This window comes from Triticum aestivum, chromosome 7D (assembly GCF_018294505.1).
Source record: "Triticum aestivum cultivar Chinese Spring chromosome 7D, IWGSC CS RefSeq v2.1, whole genome shotgun sequence".
In the NCBI taxonomy this organism is placed as follows: domain Eukaryota; kingdom Viridiplantae; phylum Streptophyta; class Magnoliopsida; order Poales; family Poaceae; genus Triticum; species Triticum aestivum.
The window spans coordinates 163,455,716-163,470,856 of record NC_057814.1 but is presented as its reverse complement, the minus strand read 5'-3'; the positions used below and the strand labels follow the sequence as shown (position 1 = coordinate 163,470,856).

Genomic DNA, 15,141 nt, shown 5'->3' with positions numbered 1-15,141 from the left:
CGAGATCGGCGATGTGGAGCGTCAACGAGGCAAGATTTGTTTTATGGGTTGCGATAAGGCGTCTTACTTCATACTCCCTCCGTCCCATAATATAAAAACGTTTTTGACATTATTCGAGAGAGAATATGAGAACATTAGCCTGACAAACAGTCGGTCCAGTCCGATTCAGGTTTCAATTCAGGTGCCTAATCAAATAGAATCCTTATGAAATTGTTAGTTGTAGGTCGGTGCCTTACTTTCTTTTTTCTTTTTCCTTTTCTTTAGCATAGCCTTTTTTTTAGAAACTTCTTTTCTTTAGCATAGCTAGGTTAGTGTTTGTTCTTTTGGGCCAGGCATGCATGTGTAGAGTTTGTGTTGGGATCCTCTGTCGTAGCGCACTCTGCATCACGGTCACTGGCTCACTGCCACGTGGACTCAATCCTACATGTCAGCGGCACTATAGTATCACAATACTGCATAGGACCTCAACATGTTGAGTTCGCTCTCTTTGAACTTTGCATGTGTGTATTTTTATGATGAACCATGCATTCGCTAACTATCATTCAAAACATAATACATTGGCCGAATACAAAACAACATATAGGCCCTGTTCGGCAAGTCTCCGCTCCTTTAGCGCGGAGCGGAGCGCGCGGAGTGACCATTGGGCGACTCTGAAAATTTAAACTGAATGCTGCTCCGCTCCAGAGCGGAGTTAGAGTGGGGAGAGAGTCCAAACAGGCTCATAATGTGCTTAAATGTCACGTATTTGATCTACATTTTTCTTATAGTTTGGTTTTCAATTAATAAAGCCTCAAACAATTGTTAACCAATGCGACAAGCAAAAGGCAAAACGAGCAAATGTAGAAAAAAAGGTGTAGCTTGAGCCATCAATGTCATTTTCCACCAATGCGCCCATCACGAGAACATGGAGGGGTGCATAGTTGAATTACGGTCATGCCCATGTTCGCTCCCGGGCCAACCTTGGACACGAGTGACATCCGTATTCGCCGCCGAAAAGGGTCCCTACCCTCATGCCCTGGATTGGAAGGCGCCACACTACCGGCAGTTTGGCAGACGAAATGATTAACCCTAGAACCAGAATGAGTACTTGACAATTGACTACTAGGAGAGGACAACATGAACAAACATCACACAAGGCGAACTCCCTCGTGCAACTCATTAGCGCCCAGGGCACAAACCACACTCTCTCCTAGATGGGCCACTGAAGCTGTAGTGAGGAACCCTATCCCCTCTAGCACATGCCTAAGGGTAAGGACCGAATGGCTAGCAAGCCACGAGGTGTAGAGGAACGCCAATTTATCCAAACCCGTTGAACATTTACATTGTTGGACACTAACGAATCCGCTACCAAATACACTACTTGTTTTTCACCCCCGCGGTCTTTAGGGAGAGGTGCGATACCGCCATGGCCCAAACAAGACCTAAGCAAGGGTTAATGGAGGAGGGACCTCGACAAAGCCTCCATGGAGGGAGCAGCGTTGTCGCCGTCATGGCCACAACTGCCGGCCAATGGTTTCCCTCGATCCTAAGCACATCACTACGTCGCCACAGGAACGACGAGGAAGACAAGCAAGTCAAGTCCGACTGACAACATCTATTACAATTATATATTGTGATTTCACAAAAATCAGCATGGCATGATATTTCAAACCTATTTCCTTTCGAAAGAAGTCCACGTAACCCCCTGAGGTTTTCCAAAACGATCACATAACCCCCTGAGCTTTAAAACCGGGTATTTGACCCCCTAGAGTTTGCAAAACCAGATAAAACACCCCCCTTACAACTTTGGAGGTGGTTTTGAGAGTGGTTTGGAGCAAGTGGCCCATTTCACAGCCGTTGCTGGTCCCAGCTCAAAACACATGCATTTCATCAAACACGTAATCTGCAACATGCATAGCTCTCAGCCATCGCTGTACTCTCTTCCATTTCTTCGCCTACCAGTGTGAACTGTCGTGACTCTCCCCTTGTGCTCCCAGTGCGAACATGCGCCGTGTTGCTGACTTGCATGTCAGTGCGCACTTGCCCAACATCTACGCCAAGTCAGCGACATTGTGCGGCCGTGCCCCCGCCATTGCATGTGCGTTCCGCAGCAGCCATGCACTTCTCGGCGGCGTGTGGCTCGTTCGAGTTGGAAGTGTTGTCCATGTTTTGAAGGGAGCAAGCGCTACTTAAAACTTTAGGCGGACCAACAACAAGAGCAAGACTCTATGACTATTAGCATGGCGCTAGAACTCCGCCGCCGTGAACCGCTTTTCTCCAACACACGCTTGGATTCGACACTCTTGCCACTTTCATGCATTGACATTCTCCTTACGATACAATCGCATGTGTCTGCATCTGCCATGAGATCAACACGCGTGGTTAGCCGAATAGCAGGTGCTCACTTCCATGTTTTATTTTTATTGTCCGCGCTGCTTTGCAAGCTAAGGCTGCGCTTCGCATCAGTGTATTCAAATACAACTTTATTTAATTTACAGGTGTAACTTACTGGGGCAAGAACGATTTTTGGTCAGAACGGAAACGACGGAGGAGACATGAATCTTTTTTACAGGTGTATTTGAAGGAAAACGAGAATCCAAACATGGTCTACAGTTTTCTTTATTTAAGTGGTTTGCAGACGGGCAAGGCACCCTGCACCGTAGCAGGGCTCATCCGGCGATGAGCAGACGACCACGAGTTGAGGTGGGATGCAGCCGAGGACAAGTGGAGAAGCAGCGGCAAAGCAGTGGCAGAGAAATAGAGATCAAGCAGTCAAGCTAGCATCGTACGTGAGTTATCTTCTACAGTTTCCACGTTGCATCAGCTACCAGAAAATTAGCTTCACATATCAGGTTGCGCCGCCCGAACAAAAATCAGCAAGTCGTGCTAAATGCTACAGAACAACAGCACGCTTGTGTGAAATAGGCACCATGTTGAAAACCACTCTCAAAACAACCCTTCAATGCTCTCAGGGGGTGTTTCATCTGGTTTTGCAAACACCAGGGGCAAAAACGACAAATTTAACCTGCGAACCAAAAGAATTCACAAAGTGAACTGTTGACGAAAAGAATTTACCCGGCTGACCTTTTTGTGTAGCGCCCGACAGTTAGGCGCCACACTACACTGTGCAGCGCCCGACTGACAGGCGCTACACGCCTGACAACTTCATACTCCGAACTACCTAAAAATTACTAAGTTAGTGTGCAACGCCTAAACGCTAGGCGCTGCAAGAGTGTCTGGTACCTCCGTCGGGGATTTTAAAGCCGTAGAGCAACGAAGAGCCGTCCGTTTTTTTTCTAAGCCCGGTTGCTAGTCCGTGCGTTTGTGCCCATAGAATTAATTGGAGAAGCTGCATCCTGATTGGGCATGGGACACGCATGCGGGGGTGTGCGCTGTTGCTGCATGCACGCAGGCTAGCGGATTGGCGGGCAATTAATCTATGCCATTTGGTGTCACTAGAAAAGTGTATTGCAGCTACCTGGTTTGAGAGAAGGAATACACATCACTAGTCTACTGTAGACTGCAACAGTGAAGGCAGCGGAGCGCCATGTCATCAGAGCATATTGACTTAGTAATTTTTAGACAGTCCGAAGTGCGACGCTGGCCAGGCTGTGTGACGCCTAACTCTCGAGCGTTGCACAGTGCAGTGTGGCGCCCGGATGTTGGGCGTTACACGAAAAAGTCAGTGGAGTGAAATTTTTTTAGGGACAGTTCATTTTATGGATTCTTTTCGTCCACAGGTCAAATTTGTCCTTTTTGCCAACTCCAGGGGGCTAAATACCCGGTTTTAAAGCTCAGGGGGTAATGTGACCGTTCCTCAAAATCTCGGGGGGTTATGTGGACTTCTTTCATTTCCTTTCTCAAATGATAAGTGCGGCACGTACGGCATGAAGCACTCCGGTTTTAACGCTTTTTACTATACTAAAATTGCCTTCTGAAAAGAAAAAACTAATCCTAGAAAAAAATTGAAACTTGTCATCCCAAAAGAAGTTGTCATGCTTGACAACTAAAGTTGCCATCCTCGTGTCACTAAACTTGCCATCAAAAACATTCGGAGTTGCCATGTGTTCATACCACACGTGTAGCACTTATCAGGGTCCTTTCCTTTTTGTATTCCTGAACTTTTAGAGTTTACTCTACGTTGTCTTGCTCTGCTTCTGCTCCAAAGTTATGGAAACCCAGTATTCTGCTCTCTCAAGTGCTTTTGTTAGAACCACTTCCGGTTGTACACGTGATGAAAACCAAACTTAATTTTAGCTACAAATCTGAACATAAACTCTTTAGGCCTGTATTCAACGGTACTATACTTGTCAGCACAATTTTAATGTTACATTTTTGGAAAGGAGTGATGGCTCCATATGTCTCAAATGTGAAAAAGACCACATTGACTAGAATTAAACACACATGACTTGGTCTTGGAAAAGGCTGCAGAGTGAAAGGGACTTTTTTTCTACCGAGAAGATGGAAAGGAATATGGTCTTAGAAAGGGAGTAGCACTGAACAAGACATTGTGTCGCCATGGCGAACCCAGCAGCGTTAGTGCTGATTGCAAGCCCCTGTTGGGAATCATATGCTCGATATAATCTCTGTTTTGGTCTACATGAGATAATCTCAAACGCACCAAAAATCCCGGGGAGATGATTACAGGAGGATCTTTCCAGAGAAATCGAAACAGTACCAGCAAGTCCGACTTCTATGGCCAAAACAAACTTCAGGAAATTGTGCATCATCTACTTGCTCCTTGTCACTAGTACACAAAATCAGACGACGCAAAACAGTAACCTACCTGCCTGGTCCATGAGCGTTGCACGGGTTATGACGGTATAGCAGTTGTAGAAATCCAATACCATTGCTGACCAGCTCATAAAGCAAACTCCGTTTCGGCTCGTTTCAGGACACGTGAAACCATGGCATGGAATTCAGGTTCTTCATCTTTTATCTGATCAAGCGTCGTGGATTCATGTGCATCCGCCTGCAGGGAAAGAAAAGGTCAAGCGTAAGAACACAATACTCCTTTTCCATCTTTGCCATATGCTTGCGCATTAATATCTGAATTCAAATGTCAGTTATCAAGTACACATGGTTTACCTCACTGAACTTGAGAAGTATCAAGTTTGACACACCAGCGGACTTTGATTTGTCCCACCTGTAACAAAATAAAGCACAAAAGCAAAACAAAAAAAACATGAATTTGTTTCAAAACGGCAGTTTTATTAACACATTAATAATGGAAAGTTAAGTACTCCCTCCGTCCCAAAATTCTTGTCTTAGATTAGTCTAGATACGGATGTATCTAATACCAAAACGTGACTTGATACATCCGTATTTAGACAAATCTAAGACAAGAATTTTGGGACGGAGGGAGTATATAATAAGTCCATTTCCCATTCAGTAAGATTGCTATTGCAAATTGATATCGAAATGATGTTGAAGACCATAAGATGGAAGCTTAACACAGAATGAAGTTGGAATAACACTAAGTTAATGTTAGAAGTTAGCAGTTACAAGGTCATGAGCTCGACTGGGCATAATAGTTCGCGGGATCAGCTTACAGTTCATCTCACTGTTCTACAAAACTACAAAAGTGTGTTTGTCATAGTCCACTTAAGTCATTAGCAAGTGGAATCTGCCTGTTACAGCATACAAATTATGTTTTTACTGTACCATGTCACTATACATAAATACATAACTACCACGAAAACCATGATAATTGTCATGTAAAAGTAAAACCACACTATCAGTTACAGAGAAGCGTACCGAACAAGCATCAGTTCATTGACAGATCTCCACATTTTCCGGCCAGTGTCCTTCATGTTTTGGTCTCTAGCACTTCGGCCACGCCACAATTCTTTCACAATGTACATCACCTCTTCAGCATCAACCTTTTAACAGATAAAAATAATTTAAAATTTTACAATGAGACGTCACAATCACATTTTCACAAGTGATGAGGACATTGCTACCATGGAAACAACCAATCAAGAATGATGATAAAGCAAAAGCATATGATTAGGTGTTGTACAAGAAGTCCTCCCCCACATCCTGAACTCAGATTCAGACTGCACAGACATACCGGACTTCATACGTCTATAACTTTCACATCCGGACTCTGTATTAGGTGAATCTTTTTTTTGTTGGAAAGCTTACCAATCCAATTGGACTCACATTCAAATTCGTTCCAAGCATGACGGTATCGCAGAAACAGTCTGATGCAACAGCAGGATCGGAGTCAAAAGGTGTTGCCTCACCTCCACTTGCCCATGGGCCTTGTATGACCTGGGGTACCCTTTGGCCAGCACCCCTTAGTCCATATAAGTAGATCAACCTCCCTAGTGTTTTGTTTCCTTAAAAGTAGTCTTTCTTTGTGTCCAACAACCAGAACCCCAACTTTATCATCTTTTTTAGATAATTGATCTTGATATATACTTAGAATATTTAGATTGCTTGTTATTGTAGTTCTTTCTTGTTCTTCGATTGCTTGCAGGGATTAGATCTTCGTGGTCAGGGCGTAAGGCTAACCTTACTTCCAACATTTTCAGTAACCTCCAGGAGATTGGTTTAGTGATTGCTAACGCGCAAAGTCGTTGCACGTTTGTCGGAACGTCAATGGCGTTAGGGTTCCTTTGATGAAATCGCACTATCAATTGGTCGGCCACTGCGTATACTATTTTCCGTTCGGGTGTTCGCACAAGGTGTAAATGGATATGCAATGGGAGAGCTCGTGCGTATCGTATATAAATTAGACCGATGGACAGTTCATTTTGCCGCGTGGCTGGCTAAAGAATTTACTCCAGCACGGTCCTTCACGTTTTCAAAAAGCTACTACTTCAATTTACAAAGCTTGACGCGTCGTTTCATCGGCCGTGATAATTAACAGCAGTCTGCCATGGTACTCCTACTCAGTGTGATCGATGTCGTCTCACATTTCTAGTCAAATCGTCAAAGTCATTCTTCATCCAAATCGACAGTGTGATTCTCATCAAAAGGTCACAAAAGACTTTGCCGAATAACTATCACACTAAGTAGGAGTACCATGGCAGACTGTTGTCAACTATCACGACCAGTGAAACAAATCATCAAGCTTCATAAACTGAGATAGTAGCTTTTTGGAAACGCGAAGGACCGTGTCAGAGTTAATTTCTTGAGCCAACCATGGGGCGAAACGAAGCGTCCTTCAATCCAATTTATATACGCTACACACGGGCTCTCCCATTGCATATCTATCTACACCTCGTGGGAACAGGAGGACGGAGAACAGTATCCGCTGTGGCCGACCAATTGACAATTTGATTTTCATCGAAATATCTCAAACGGCACTGACGATCCAATTACAAATGTACGACGATGTTGCGCGTTAGCGATCACTAAATCAATCACCTGGAGGTTACTGAAGATGTTGGAAGTACGGTCAGCCTGACCACGAAGGTCTAAACCCTACAAGCAATCGAAAAACAAGCAAGAACTATAATAAAAAGCAATTTGAGTATTGCGAGTATATATGAAGATCAATTATCTCAAAAAGATAATAAAGTTGGGGTTTGATTGCGGTCTTTGCCTGGTCGTTGGACACACACAAAGTACACTAAGTTGGGGTTTGATTACTTTTAACGAAACAAAACACTACGAGGTTGATCTATTTATATAGGACTAAGGGGTGGCGGTCAAGGGGGTGGGAGCATGTCCCAAGGCATCAAAAACCCTACCGTAGGTCGTACAAGGCCCATGGGCCCAAGTGGAGTTCATGCAACACCTTTTGACTTGGATTTGTCTTGGATTCTACTGCTGCATAGGACTGTTTTTGCGATAGCATCGCGCTCAGACTAATTTGAAGGTGAATCCAATAGGGTTATCTAGTACACGAGATAGATTTCAAACAAAACAAGATTCATCCAATTCAGAGTCCGGATGCGAAAGTTATAGACGTCTGCACAGTCTGAATCTAAGTCCAGGACGTGGGGGACTTTGTTCTAACTTTTCTTGGGCCAAAAGTGATGTGAGAGGACTTCACAAGAAATGTACCACCTCCATTGCAAACCATAAGGCGTAGTTTGAGTAAGCACAAGGATTAATAAGCTTATGGAACCAAGAGAAAGAGAAGAGAACTGTGCTGCCCCTACTCAAGTGCATAGGACATAGAGAAGAGAGATAATACATAATTATCAGGGTACTACTTTTATGCAGAAGATGTTGTAAATAAGGGGAAACACACAAAAAAATATCAATAAATGTCAATGCACACATCATAATATGAAACTGGATGAAAAAATAAGACCTCACAAACTGAAAAGGAGGGAGGAATAATACCAAAACTTGCTCGGCTGACCCATATATCAGCTCCTCGTGCTCAAGAAGACGATGGTGAAGAACGCGGTAATGATCCAAATCCAGGTTAACAATTGGTTCAGTTTGAAAATCTAACTGGGCAAGCTGAGTAACCACATAGGAGGCCATAACTTGACCAAATATTGCAGGGATAGTTCCCAGTACTGGGATAATGCGAACCCTGAATCCTGGCACAATCTGCATGAGGATGCATGCCATGTTGTCAGTATTATCTGCACTGCTAACATATTGGCGACTAGAAGATTTACAGAAATTTAATTAAATAATTGCCATGCATGCTAAGAAAATAAACACTACTGGTCAGTGAGGTAGCACCCCGGTGGCTGGTGCACAGATAAAAGGAGCTGACCTGGTAATCTGATGGAGTTTCCTCTTCTTTCGAACCTTGAAAAGGAAGTAGCTTTGCCTTGGGCTTCTCCATTGAAAAAACTACTGGTATTCCACCTTCAATTCCATGATCCTTCTTCAGCCGATACCGTACCTACATAAAAGAAAATTGGAGCACCTTATTTACAATTACAGCACATCCAGAGTGGATAACTTAGCAGCTTCAAAAGGGTCTGAATAATTATTTTGGTCTTTAGAACAAGTTGTCAATATCTACCGCCCGAGAAAGAGGATCATTGCTTGATTCTCTCAAATCCGCAACACGGATTCGGGTCGGGTCTGCTCGAGCTCCAGCCCCCATTGCAGAAAGTACCCTTAACCCTCTGCGTACGCAAGCCGCAAGAAGAGACACCTAAAGATCAATATTAACAACATCTCATGATGATGCACAAAGCATAATATCAAATTAGTTAACTACTCCCTCCGTCCGGAAATACTTGTCATCAAAATGGATAAAAGGAGACATATTTTAGTTCTAGATACATCCCTTTTCATCCATTTTGATGACAAGTATTTTTGGACGGAGGGAGTAGATACCAAACCTGAGCCAAGTAACATTTTGCTAAAGAAACTGGGTTTAAAGTACCGAATAGGGTAACTTTGAGTTGATTAATCATTAGAATGCAGCGAGATCAGGAACATCCACCTTTGTGACCAATTTGTTTCCAGAATTAGTTAAGTAATCTGTGATTATGCTACTAGATCATTCCTTCATGAAACTGAAGGCAGTGTTGCATGGAGGATTCACAATTATTTCCTCATGAAACTAAATACAGGAACACACACGGTAGGATTTAGAGCATAACATGGAAAATGTAACATACACCTGAATACTGAAGAAAAACACAAAATGTGTGTAAGGCTAAAGCCAACCATCTGACAAAAAAATCAGCATCAGGTTTGGTATCAGAATTATTTAAGCAATACTTGTTTACCTTAGTATCAATGTTATCTATGCAATCAAGAACAAAATCTGGCTGTCCAGAAAGAATTTCGTCCTCAGCTGATGAATCATACAACTGCACTCTTGCTTCTATTTGGCACTCTGGATATATCAATGAGAAATGCTTCTTGAGGCAATATGCTTTTGGGGTCCCGACGTCCTCTCTGGTTGCCACAGCATGCCGATTTAGTGATGACAGTGAGACCTTTCAACATATCATGAGTTGCATGTTAATGTCCATCTATTTTGGATGTAGGATATTATTTACAGAAACATAATGTAAAAATGCCCATTTCATACTACCACAAAAGCCTGATCAGCACTCAGTATGCTTCATAGAAATAAGTTATCATGTATCCTGATTTTATATGAAACTGATGTGCATCTACTATATGGCATGTTGATTCTCTGTGCTTCAAATGGAAATTTCAAAAGCTCTGAACATAAATGTATTAACAAAGAAGTAAAACGACTCCAGGTTGACATCTGAAAATATATACCTGATCAAAATCTACTAGGAGCAACCTGCCAACCCCAGATCTGAGGAGCATGGAAGCAGCATGACTGCCAACTCCTCCAAGACCAACGACTACAACAAAAGATTCAGTAACTTTCTTCTGAGATTCGACTCCAAAAAATTGTATATTCCTAAAATATAAGAAGTAAACAGGTGTTGGTAACCACAATCAAAACATGAACACATTGAGTGTTTCAAAATGTTTGGGTACTAAAGTAGTCTGAAGATTAGGAAAGGTGGATCACGGATAGAGCATATCTATAATGTACAAGGAATGGTAAGTTACAGACAATGTACTGTGAGAATACATATCACTTTCTGCTCTGCTCACATGAATTTAGAAAGGTACGAGGTCGAATATATTGGCAGCAGGAGAAATAGCTCTTTCAGGGTTATATATTCATTATTAGCTATAGCTCTAGCAACAATTGTGAGGAATTCAACAGCTGTGCAATATATCAAGTAAGAATCTGAACCTTGTAAGCTGCTCAGCGACAACTTCATCAGAGAGGAGATCCGAGCTATCATGCAGACGCGCTCCCGGTCCAGTGCTGCCTGCTCCCAACAAACGCTCTTAAGACAAAAGAACTTGACAGAAGCAGAACAAGTTCAAAATTCAATACCGGCATTTCAGCAAACAAGTAATTGTTCAGCACCCAATCACCACACAGCAACATAATTATTAATTTGTTCCTATGAGACGCCCTAATAATATACTTGGTGCATCAGTGGAGTACACGTTATTGAACTGGAAGGTGGCAAATCATTAACCAGAGGTTTACCAGCGTGCGGACCACCAGCACCGCCATTGGATTCCAACAGTTTGCGCACGTAGCCCTCTCTCCGCTTTGCCCTGCCACTCAGCAACAGGAACAACAATGAAGCAACTGTTCGGCGAACGCTCCCCCGCAGCTCGCGGGGCCAGTCTGGGGTGGGGGCCGCGAGGAGGAGGGTTCGGTCGGTTACCTGGAGAGGAAGCTGAAGACGGCCGCGGTGGAGAGCGCGCCGAATGCGGCGCCGACGCCCGCGACGGCGGCCAGGAGGAGCAGCTGCCTCGCCTTCTCCTCCATGTCTCCGGCGCAGCCGCCTAGAACCCTAACCCCTGCTCGGACGATCAGAAAAGTAGAGGAAAGGCGCGGCCCGATACTGATCTGCTTCGCGAGCAAACCTCCTTCCGGCCCGGCCCGGCCCGGCCCGCTCAGTTAATGGGCTTGTTTCAAGAAAACATTTTTTCCCTGGGCTCGCCCCGCCTCACGCCGTGAAGAGACGTGCTGTGGCGAGGCGCACGCCACGGCCCCGCGCTCCCCCTCCGGCGCCAGAGCTCCGGCTCATTACCACCACAACATAACTCGCCAGCGCAGCGCCGCCCGAGACTGATCAAATGGCGTTCCCCTGCTTGCCCGCCGTGCGGCCACCGCCGCGCGCCGTCCGAGCCCGGGGCGAGCGTCCCCGCGGCCGGCGGCCCGCGCTGACGGTCGTGGCCGCCGGAACCCGCACCAGCAGCGGCGCCGAGGCCCGTGGGTCGCTGGTGCTGGCGCTCGTCTCGCAGGCCCTCGCCGCCTCGCAGCGCCGCGCCGTCGACCTCGTCACCGAGGCCGCCAAGTACGCCCTCCCTTCCGGCCGCTTCGAGCCACGGACCCTCGAGGAGGCCCTCATGTCCGGTCAGTGCTCGCCGAAATTCCCTGCCCGAGGAACGCTCCATTTTGCCCAAAAAACTCCAGGGTTTTGGGACTTGCTTACTGAAATTCCCCCTTCGCAGTTCCCGACCTCGAGACCGTCCCATTCCGCATCCTGAAGCGTGAGGACGAGTACGAGATCAGACAAGTGGAGGTGATGCTTTGTTGTTATCCACCAAAGTGCTCTTCTATAGTACAGTAGCTAGGAACATGCATCAAGGAAGCGCGGTCAGTCTTGATACTTAATGAGTAACGTCCTCTTCTGTTGTCAATTCTCATCAGTCATACTATGTCGCTGAGACGACGATGCCTGGAAGAACTGGGTTTGATTTCAGCGGATCGTCTCAATCGTTCAACGTGCTGGCATCTTACTTATTCGGTAAGGTAATTCATATGTTTCCTCCCTGTGCTGTGCTGTGAAAGGAATTCATTTGATTAAATGCTCCAACTGAAGGGAAATTTATGATGGTATGCTTCCTTTCAGAACACGAGGTCCGAACAAATGGAAATGACAACCCCTGTTTTTACCCGGAAGGAGGAAGTTCGCGGTGAAACGATGGACATGACCACCCCAGTTATAACAAAGAAGGCATGTTCTATATGACTTTCTCATGAGCCCATTCTTCAGAGTTTGCCTTGTCTCTATTTGCTTGATGAGCATTCAATGTGCTTACGAGTTAGCACGTTACTAAAAACTCCCGCGTTGAATTTTAATTCATATGTTGTCACTTGCAGTCAGCTGATGGAAACAAGTGGAAGATGTCTTTTGTGATGCCATCAAAATATGGTCCAGACTTGCCTCAGGCAAAAGACCCGTCTGTGACTATCAAGGAGGTGCCCAGCAAAATTGTAGCAGTTGCGGCCTTTCCAGGTCCATGTGTTAACCTCTTTACTCCATTCCAACTTGCATTTTTATTTCGAATATGAAGGATGTATTCTATTTCTTTGACTTTTGTCGAGCAACAATCTACTCCCTCCATCCGGAATTACTTGTCTTAGTGCCTGTTCGGCAATCCACCAACTTCCAAAAATCCAAGGATCTGCGGAGCGAGGAAACAGCTGCTCCCTGATTTTCAACTACAGCTCCGGCTGCTCCGGAGCGGAGTTGCGGAGTTAGAGTGATTCCGAACAGAGCCTTAGATTTGTCTAAATACGAATGTATCTAGACCCTTTTTAGTGTTAGATACATCCGTATCTAGACAAATCTTCTAAGACAAGTAATTTGGGACGGAGGTAATATTTAAATGTTGAAGCAAGTTGGTGGCTATTGGCACAATCTTTCTCCCATGTGTGTCCATTAAAGTTTCACGTCCTGTCCTCATTTTCTTTGCTGGAAAAATCTGTAAAAAAAGCAGATGAAATATTCCCTCAGTGCCCTGCATTAGCATTAACCGTACTAGGTAATGCATCGGAAATAATTAAGAAGGATCTGAATTGTAGCTGCTTCCTGAATCCTGAATTCTGAATCCGTAGCAAATACTAGCACTGACATGATACCTAATTTAGTAATTTGGGAGTACTTCCATGATATCACATAAGAAACCTCCAAATTGTGTGAAGTTGTCAGTTCTGAAGAAGGTCCACCTACTTTACCCTTCCATCTTAGCAGAGCATAGTATAAAGTTACACACAAATTCTGTATCTTTAGTCCATCTTTTAAGTTATATCAGTGCTCTGTAAAGAAATAAGATCGTTTAGATCACTAGAGTTATATTTCTTTACAGAGGGAATAGTATTCTAATGGTATTACCAACCTAAAAAGTTAATACCCTCTCATTCTACTAATTTATGTAAGATATTCAAACTCTCAAACGTTTTGGAAATAATTATGTTTTCAAGGAAAGTTGTAGCAATGACCTATCTTCATTCCTTTTGTATTTTGTATTGGTATGCCTAGTTTTGAACCCCTATCTATTACTCCCTCTGTCCCATAATATAAGAGTGTTTTTGACACTATGTAGTGTCAAAAACGCTCTTATATTATGGGACGGAGGGAGTATATTGCAATGTTTATGCACCACACTAACAGTGGTTTTTAAATTTCTGATGTTGAAACAGGTTTGGTTACAGATGATGACATAAGCCAGAGGGAATCCAGATTGCGGAAAGCTCTCCAGAAAGATACACAGTATCGGGTGAAAGAGGATTCAGTGGTGGAAATTGCACAGGTAGAGCTTGTTTCAGTGTCCTAGATAACAAGGATTGGTTCATACTTTGACGTATAGATTAACAAACTGGTTTTGTTGAATTTGCAGTATAATCCCCCTTTCACACTTCCGTTCGCAAGGCGCAATGAAGTAGCACTAGAGGTTGAGGGGGTTGATAGTGCCTCCTGATGTCCAAGATTAACAAATAAGTTTTTAATTTCAGGTTGTATGCAGATGTACATTGTCCCTAACATTCTCGCTAGTGCAGTATGTATAGTATATGTACATATCTCATTTATCACATACTACAATGGTAAAGAGTAAAATCTTGGTTAAACTTTGGTCTCTTAATTTGTGGTATGAATCTATGATACTCCCTCCGTCCCACAATATAAGAGCTTGTATTGTGGGACAGAGGGAGTAACAATATGTAGAGGACTGATTTCTGTGTCAAAGCTCATCAAGGCATTTTCGCTTAGGTATTTTTTAATCTATACCGAGCTTTCTACAGTTGACACTGGTCCAGCAAAGTTTTCAGTTCCCCTGTTCTTTATACGCTTTTGTTTTTGACATTGATGGGTCACCTTTTCCACTCACTGAAACAGTAGTTATTGTGGGCATGTTAACAGTATCACTTTGTGACTTATGACCCATGCATCTATTCCAGGTGCGTATGTGTTTTCCCATTTCTGGACATGGCAAATGGTATTATTGGTTGAATTATATGGCTTGTTACTCACAGTACAGATTTATGGGTGACATCCCCATATGCTCAAATTCGGCTCTTCCATTCACTATTTGTGTTCATAGTCGTAACATCACAAAGCTAGCCTTGAGTGTAAAAACTGTATGGGAAGTGGCTCATTTTGGGGGAGTGCACTAAGAAACTACCTTAAGAATTGAAAACCCAGCTAATGAGTTTACAACAAATTGGTCACAAGCAAGTCAGTAAGCCAAATTCTTTCTCCGACCTAAAATGCAAGTCATGTCTTTTAGATGGTATTTTGACCGTCAGCTTTTGCCCGAAAATCTTGTCTCATAAAAAAAATTGTTACATGTTGTAAAATTATGTTCATCATTTATTGATATGTATTTGAAATTATGAGCATCAGCAATTCTTTCTTCGGAGTTTATAAGACATTAACGTGT

At 43.7% G+C, this 15,141-nt stretch overlaps 2 protein-coding genes across 4 annotated transcripts; one reads left to right on the top strand and one right to left on the bottom strand.

Annotated features, from left to right (window-relative positions):
• Positions 1 to 4,515: 4,515 nt before the first annotated feature.
• Positions 4,516 to 11,318, bottom strand: LOC123165066 (tRNA threonylcarbamoyladenosine dehydratase 2). Of its 3 annotated transcripts, none has more exons than XM_044582692.1 (11): positions 11,136 to 11,317; positions 10,952 to 11,022; positions 10,646 to 10,724; positions 10,153 to 10,300; positions 9,645 to 9,857; positions 8,927 to 9,061; positions 8,672 to 8,803; positions 8,284 to 8,499; positions 5,737 to 5,861; positions 5,068 to 5,125; positions 4,516 to 4,951 (listed from the first exon to the last, which is right to left on the bottom strand). In XM_044582692.1, exons 1-11 carry the CDS (start codon positions 11,237 to 11,239, stop codon positions 4,841 to 4,843), a joined length of 1,392 nt encoding a protein of 463 aa, XP_044438627.1. In that variant the 5' UTR covers positions 11,240 to 11,317; the 3' UTR covers positions 4,516 to 4,840. The 3 variants fall into 3 exon arrangements, with proteins under 3 accessions (XP_044438627.1, XP_044438629.1, XP_044438628.1); XM_044582694.1 differs by having other exon boundaries at positions 10,153 to 10,241; positions 11,136 to 11,302; XM_044582693.1 differs by lacking the exon at positions 8,927 to 9,061 and having other exon boundaries at positions 11,136 to 11,318.
• A 121-nt stretch (positions 11,319 to 11,439) lies between these two features.
• Positions 11,440 to 14,338, top strand: LOC123165067 (heme-binding-like protein At3g10130, chloroplastic). The gene is made up of 7 exons (XM_044582695.1): positions 11,440 to 11,830; positions 11,929 to 11,999; positions 12,128 to 12,229; positions 12,330 to 12,434; positions 12,581 to 12,716; positions 13,904 to 14,013; positions 14,101 to 14,338. The coding sequence occupies exons 1-7, from the start codon at positions 11,551 to 11,553 to the stop codon at positions 14,179 to 14,181; spliced, it is 885 nt and encodes a 294-aa protein (XP_044438630.1). The 5' UTR covers positions 11,440 to 11,550; the 3' UTR covers positions 14,182 to 14,338.
• Positions 14,339 to 15,141: the final 803 nt, after the last annotated feature.

Bases quoted from the DNA above. Each gene is read 5' to 3' on its own strand.
- LOC123165066 (XM_044582692.1), bottom strand. From the start codon at position 11,239: ATGGAGGAGAAGGCGAGGCAGCTGCTCCTCCTGGCCGCCGTCGCGGGC. The intron at 10,301-10,645 runs GTTCAGATTCTT...CTTATATTTTAG, and splicing joins GTCGCTGAGCAGCTTACAAG to GAATATACAATTTTTTGGAG. The intron at 8,804-8,926 runs GTAGATATTGAC...TCTTTTATGTAG, and splicing joins ATGATCCTCTTTCTCGGGCG to GTACGGTATCGGCTGAAGAA.
- LOC123165067 (XM_044582695.1), top strand. From the start codon at position 11,551: ATGGCGTTCCCCTGCTTGCCCGCCGTGCGGCCACCGCCGCGCGCCGTC. The intron at 12,000-12,127 runs GTGATGCTTTGT...AATTCTCATCAG, and splicing joins ACGAGATCAGACAAGTGGAG to TCATACTATGTCGCTGAGAC. The intron at 12,717-13,903 runs GTCCATGTGTTA...ATGTTGAAACAG, and splicing joins AGCAGTTGCGGCCTTTCCAG to GTTTGGTTACAGATGATGAC.